At 39.6% G+C, this 6,414-nt stretch overlaps 1 protein-coding gene across 1 annotated transcript; it reads right to left on the bottom strand.

Moving 5' to 3' along the window:
• Positions 1 to 841: 841 nt before the first annotated feature.
• On the bottom strand, positions 842 to 5,832 carry LOC118120247 (cell surface A33 antigen-like). The gene is made up of 7 exons (XM_035175023.2): positions 5,504 to 5,832; positions 4,974 to 5,140; positions 3,159 to 3,372; positions 2,852 to 3,016; positions 2,656 to 2,772; positions 1,598 to 1,721; positions 842 to 1,499 (listed from the first exon to the last, which is right to left on the bottom strand). The coding sequence occupies exons 1-7, from the start codon at positions 5,583 to 5,585 to the stop codon at positions 842 to 844; spliced, it is 1,527 nt and encodes a 508-aa protein (XP_035030914.2). The 5' UTR covers positions 5,586 to 5,832.
• Positions 5,833 to 6,414: the final 582 nt, after the last annotated feature.

A 6,414-nucleotide genomic window follows, 5' to 3' on the forward strand; every position in this document is an offset into this window, starting at 1 on the left:
CAAATTCAACATAAACTGACACTCACTTTGCTTCTAAATCAAAGACATACAAAAGAGAACAAGATGTAATAAGCGTGGCTATTCACGGATGTTCAGCACACACATAAAAAAATGGCATCATTTTAAAACTAAGAATTCACAGACATTTCAAATCAGATATAATGCAAAGAACTTTCATGGAGTGTGAAGAATATTCATAAAACTCTGAAACTATTTTTTTTATAATTACTGCAATACATAGGTGGCCTAAGTGTGCAGGGTATTAGTCATTTATGAGATTTATGAGATTTAAAAAAATATATAAAATACGAAAAACACTAAGAGAGAAACAATACTCATGTAATAAACTATTTAAAAATGAAAATATCTCTGTTTACCATCAGATTTGATTTTTATTTCCTCTTCAACTAATCTGATATATACAGTATGTTGACAGCACCTCGGCTAAGTTTAGGTTTAGTTAATGAATTCAGATTTTGTGTAATCAGAAGAATAACATGCTCATGGTTTCTTTACCACCTGTTATTCTCCTATATCAGGATACCAATACATTATATATTTTTTCTTTTTGTTGACTATTCTAAATATTTAGAGTTTTATGGTTGTTATTGTAATATAAGTTTTTTCATTCAGGTCATCCTAAACTGATTATAAATGTTAACAGGCTGCCACTGGGGTGCAGAGCCAAAAGTTGCCAGGTTGATTGATTTGTGCAACTCAGACCTTCAACCATGTTAACCCAACCAGGTTAGCTACCATAAATGATACTGGTCTTTAAAGAGCGTTCAGTAAGAAGGGATTACTCATATCAGGGCCTGTATTGATCGTCTCTATAATCGAGTCAATCACGGCTGCCGCCATTACGACCACGAGGCTCATCGAGTCGATCTTGGCTGCCACGGTAATTATCACGTTGGTCGTCAAGTCGATCTCGGCTGCCGCCATAACGATCACGAGGCTCATCGAGTCGATCTCGGCTGCCACGGGAACGATCGCGTTGATCGTCAAGTCGGTCACGGCTGCCACGCGAATGATCGGGTTGCTCGTCAAGGCGATCTCGGCTGCCGCCATAACGATCACGAGGCTCATCGAGTCGATCTCGGCTGCCACGGGAACGATCGCGTTGATCGTCAAGGCGATCACGGCTGCCACGCGAATGATCGGGTTGTTCGTCAAGTCGGTCACGGCTTCCCCTAGGATGGTTAGGTTTATCGTCAAGGTGCTCGCGACTCCCACGATAGTGATCATGCTTGTCGTCCCGGTAACGTTTAGAGTCGATGTCACTGCCCTTGCCACCATCTTTTTCTTTACCACTGCTGTGACTGTTTTGATCATCGTCAAACTTGTGTCCAACTGCTGCAGTGTAAATGTTTTTTGGAGCAGCTTCTTTGTCTTCGTGCTGTTTGTGCTGCTTTGTCTCGCCGCTCGTCTCGTCGTCCAAGTAATGCTCTCCAGCCTCAGGAGCATCTCTGTCATAGAACTCCACTCCTGCAGGAGCACTAACAGAGACAAACAGGAATACTAATAATCAATACATTATAATTGATGTTGCTGGTGGTTGACAGTGGTGTAAACACACACGACACACAATACGTACCCCTCAGCATACTTGTCCTTTTTGCCCTTTTTGCGGTAGCAACAGAAGACGACGATCCCCAGAACCAGGAGACCAGCGAGGACTCCTACAACTACACCTGCAATGGAGCCCTCATTCATACCGCCTGCAGAGACGGGCAGAAACACAAGGGTTTTCTCACTCACCCTATTTGACCACCATTTACAGCTTCATTAGCCATTTTGAGTGCAAGTGTTAAACCAGAGTTGGTTTATAAAGATGGACCATGTGTCTCCACTTCCTCCCATTGTGCAAAAATAGCCAAAATATCTTTGATACAGGCACTGCCATCTCGTGTCATCTTGCTGTCTTTGACGTCATATTGAGCGAGAGTGTGCAGATGTGATCTGGGTGTGGATCTGCGATCTCCCATCCTCTAACATGGAGGAGGCGGATTTTATGACCTATACTGCATCCAGCCACCAGGGGGTAATCAAGATGATTTTGCTTCTAATTTTGGGTGCTGTCATGTCGTCCATCTTTATATACAGTCAATGTACACGTGAGGCCTACACATACTAAGAAGTGTTAAAGCTAAGTTAATTGTATTTTTGGGCCACTAGAGGGCAGAAGAATAAAACCGTGACCACAAGAATGATAGATTATTACCTGTCACTGACTTTGCAGACTGAAATTGTTGATATATTTTATTGTAACTTGTCATTAAGCATTATGAATTTGTTATATGTACCATTGGTTTAATTGAAAACTGTCTCAGTTCTGGAGTTACAAGTTAAAGGCTATTTTTCATTTACTTCCTTCAGGGAAAAGTCTGATATTTTACTGGTCGAATGCATTGCCATGTTCAATAACCTGCTGCTAACTTTTTTTTCCTGATATTTGTTGCTAGCAGGATGTAGTGTACATTGAGTTTATAAGAGCTTTTGTGATGAAAGCAGCTGCAGGAAATAAGGTTAAGGGACATGGAACAGGCAAATGAACTAAAAGAGGCTAAAGGCTCAGAGGAGCTGAATTAAATGGAATTTCTTTGAGGGTTCATTGTGAAGAGATGAGTATGTAAATAACGTCTTCACACTCACCAGGCGTCACTGATAAGGTAAAGTTGCAGCTGGCAGAGCCGACTCGATTTGTCGATGTGCAAGTGTAGAACCCTGACATCCCTCTTGAAATATTGAAGAGAGATAGAACTCCATCCTCTGCAACATAATGAGATGAAGGGTCATTCGTTCATTCTGACACTGATGAATGGAAAATAAACTCTTGGGCTAAACATACTTTCGGTTGTCTTAGGTGGAAATCCTCTTTCAACGTTTTCGACGCTGAAGCTCTTCCATTCATAGACAGGCTGAGGGGATCCCTCCTCAGACGAGCAGGTGAGGGAGATGTCGTTCCAGTAATCTGCTTTCCCATTTATGCTGCAGACCGGCGGAGAGGGCGGCACTGAGACAAAGCACAGAATGCCATGTAAAAACAGTCACTTTATAGGGAACTCTATTCATTCAACATAATCATGGAGACAATGCTTGAATACATGCATTCACTGCAGACAGATAACTAAAGTACATCGGTGGTTAACTCTCACCCAGGACCAAAAGGGAAGTGGAGGCAGCTGTGGTTCCCTCGTCGTCATTGGGGATCAAGACGCTGCACTGGAAACGACGGCTGTCCCGCATGGTCACCTTTTTCAGGGTGAGTGTGCTCACACGGTTTTTTAGGTCGACCTCCAGAGTGGCTCGGCCTTCAAAGGCAGGTGCAATGTCAATAGGATTATTCATAAAGTAGGTGGCCACCGATTCCTGGAGATTTAAACACAAACAACATATATTAAGAAGAGATCTGCTCAATTTAATATAATAATAACACATGTTTACAATATAATCAGTGCTGTGCCACAAGTCACCATGACTTAAACGCGAGGTATAAGAGGCTATACAGTACAGAGTGTAAAGTTATATGCACTGAACTGAAATCATTTGTGAATTAATCAATTAATCGAACTGTGGAACTGACTGATAGTCGCAGGTCAAATCGACAGAATTAGGTCCAGTGAGTTCAAGAGTAATGCTGAGCTGTAGATCAGTTAAAAAGACTTAGAAGTCATTAAAAAACTGTGTTTGTCTCCAATATTCATTAAAGAAACTTTTAAAATATGAACAATTCAAAACAGAGTTTGGTGAATTTGTCACAGCAGCAGCTCTTCTGGTTCAGGAAGCTGGGGATCATAGGTAATATTCACCATCCAGTTGTGTTTATAAGTTCAGTGAGTGGGACAACAGTCAGAGCTCCGGTCAAGAAATTGATAGTCTTAGTTTTTTCTTTCGTGGCTGCAGAGGGCGCTGTTGCTCGATAAAAGTTCAACACAATTGTGCTGCTGGGTATTGAACGTTGACCCTTCAGTGACTCAACACTCCACAAGTTAGCAGCAAACCCCTGATCTGCCAACTTTTGCCACCTATATGATGAGTTACCATGAGATTTGGTTGAAATGTTCATGGTCTTCAGAGGATGTATCTCAATAAGTGAATACCTAACCTTCCTCTTAGTGCCAGAGGCTGGGCAACATTTTCACTTAGTTGATAAAATATTTCAACAGGCACTTGAAGGATTGGGACAAAACGTTTTTACAAACTTTTATACAGGACAACTTACACTTTAATAAAGATACTATTATCTCACTTGTTTGGAAATAGAGTAAAGTTGAGTTTGCAGTGAACTTGAATTTGTAACTTAGCATGTATTTAAAGTAAAGGACACCTTGATAAAAAAGTAAACTGCAGTGAATCATCAGTTTCAGGAAGTGTACATTGTCCATTTAAGGAAGCGATATTGTTATGTACTTAATACACTGGTTTAAATGATAAAACACAGACAAAATAATGTGTTAACTTTATCCAGGGCCGATGAGTTGTTCGTGTATATTTTTATTACTCGGTTACTGAATCAAAATATTTGCTTGTCTTGGCTGGTTTTACATGCATGGCTTAAATTGTTAGGTAAGTTAGTGATCCACAATGTTAACGTCATTGGTTATTTTATTGTGCAACAGTTTAGAGTTAGGAGGTAATAAGAATGTGATTGAAATGGTTTCGGATAGATTTGAAGATAGGAATACACAACAGATATGTTGGTGATGGGAATAAAAGGGTAATAAAGTGACGTAGCACTTCACGCCCACAAGTTTGACTTTACATTCCCAACAGTAGTTGAAATAGCCCTGATGACCTCATCAACCTTTTTTCTTTCTCTGACTTGACAAAGCCACAGGGAAGTAAATGTCCTAAGGCCCATTACTACTCAACATGGCAGGTCAACTTTAAGCGGTTTATCACAATATTTCCACACTCAGAAAATGTTACCATTACATATATATTTACAGGCAGTTAGTTTAAATTCTTACCATTGGAGCGTCGATATTATCGGGGTCGACATCCCAACTGAGGACGATTGTGTTGAAGTCTGGTCGGGCTGGGCTGAAGGAGCAGGTCAAGGCAACGTCGCTTCCTCTTGCAACCATGTATTCAGCCTTAGGAATAGAAACCTCTAAGCTCCTGCAGCAGGGCAGCACTGAAACAACAAAGAATACCTAATAACAGATAATCAGTCCCTGCCCTCCTAAGTTTATTATTATATAATTTTTTCAAAAATGATTGACATCCAATTTTGAAACATGTGACTCAAGAGAATTTTTTTTTAATCTGAGCAACTCAAACTACAATAGGTTTTGTGTATTCAATATATATCATACATAAATACAAATAAATAAATTGAATGTTATAAATAGTTTAATCTGCAGATCTTTTTTGAGGGAAACCAAATCCTAGTTCCGGTTTAGTAGCAAGACGTTAGATTAATGATTAACATGGACGATAATGGCACAGAGGTGTGGTGGTTCATAGAAAAGAGAAAGAATGAAAGTATGAAACCAACCTGTGAGAATCAGAAACAGCTTTCGCCATCCGACCTGCTTCTTTGTCGTCATCGCAGTAACAGGATAAAACCATCCAGACATTAAAAGATATCTCAAACTGATGGTCTCAGTCCAGGAGTGAGAGCCCGCCTAACCTTCACGGTGAACTCCCAGGTACAGAGGGGATGACTCTTCCAGGTAATAAGTCAACAGGCTCAGGTCACATGTCACCAGAGGGCCAATCATTGAGGAAGAAGAAGTGGAACAAAAAGTGTAAATGCTGATTATAACAAACAGTCTGAACAAACATAGACTTTTTAACTGATCCTCAGTAGATTTATTCGGCATTTATGAGCACTAGATAAATATTTATCAAACTACACTGTAGCCGTAAAACAAATATACGTATATAATCATAGTTGATAATATACAATTTCTTCATAGCTGAACATGTATTTGTGCCTTTGTCATTTAAAGTCTACAGGTATGACATTGCAAATGTCTAAAAAAAAGTATAGTAGTAATAACAATATTACCAATAATAAGAAATATAATCATATTTCATATTTTCAGAAATAAAGAAAGGTTTGGGATGGAAAAATGATTGTGTTTCCATAAGTAAGACATGCTCCCAGTACGTCCTCCAATAAACAGGAAGAGTTAGAGTGTTAAGGGTTTGTTAAAATAGTTAATTTAATGTCTAACTAATGTCAACAACTAAATATTAAAACAATAAAGATATTCTGGAATTAATTACTCAGTTGAACACAGTCAGTTTATTTTTGTCTTCCTACAAAGCCAAGGTATTTGTGGACATTATATCCCAACAACTGGTGCTTTGCTCAAATTGACCTGCAGGGGGAAGTATTACACAGAACACATGGAACTCAGTTCCATACAAAGAGATGATCACTTGTCTCTAAGTTCAGCA

Source organism: Hippoglossus stenolepis, chromosome 13, assembly GCF_022539355.2.
Source record: "Hippoglossus stenolepis isolate QCI-W04-F060 chromosome 13, HSTE1.2, whole genome shotgun sequence".
NCBI classification, from domain to species: domain Eukaryota; kingdom Metazoa; phylum Chordata; class Actinopteri; order Pleuronectiformes; family Pleuronectidae; genus Hippoglossus; species Hippoglossus stenolepis.

Excerpts from the sequence above, each read along its gene's own strand:
- LOC118120247 (XM_035175023.2), bottom strand. The coding sequence starts at position 5,585 with ATGTCTGGATGGTTTTATCCTGTTACTGCGATGACGACAAAGAAGCAG. Across the intron at positions 3,373-4,973 it reads ATAATATCGACGCTCCAATG|GAATCGGTGGCCACCTACTT; the intron begins GTAAGAATTTAA and ends TTAAATCTCCAG. Across the intron at positions 1,500-1,597 it reads AAGGACAAGTATGCTGAGGG|TGCTCCTGCAGGAGTGGAGT; the intron begins GTACGTATTGTG and ends TGTCTCTGTTAG.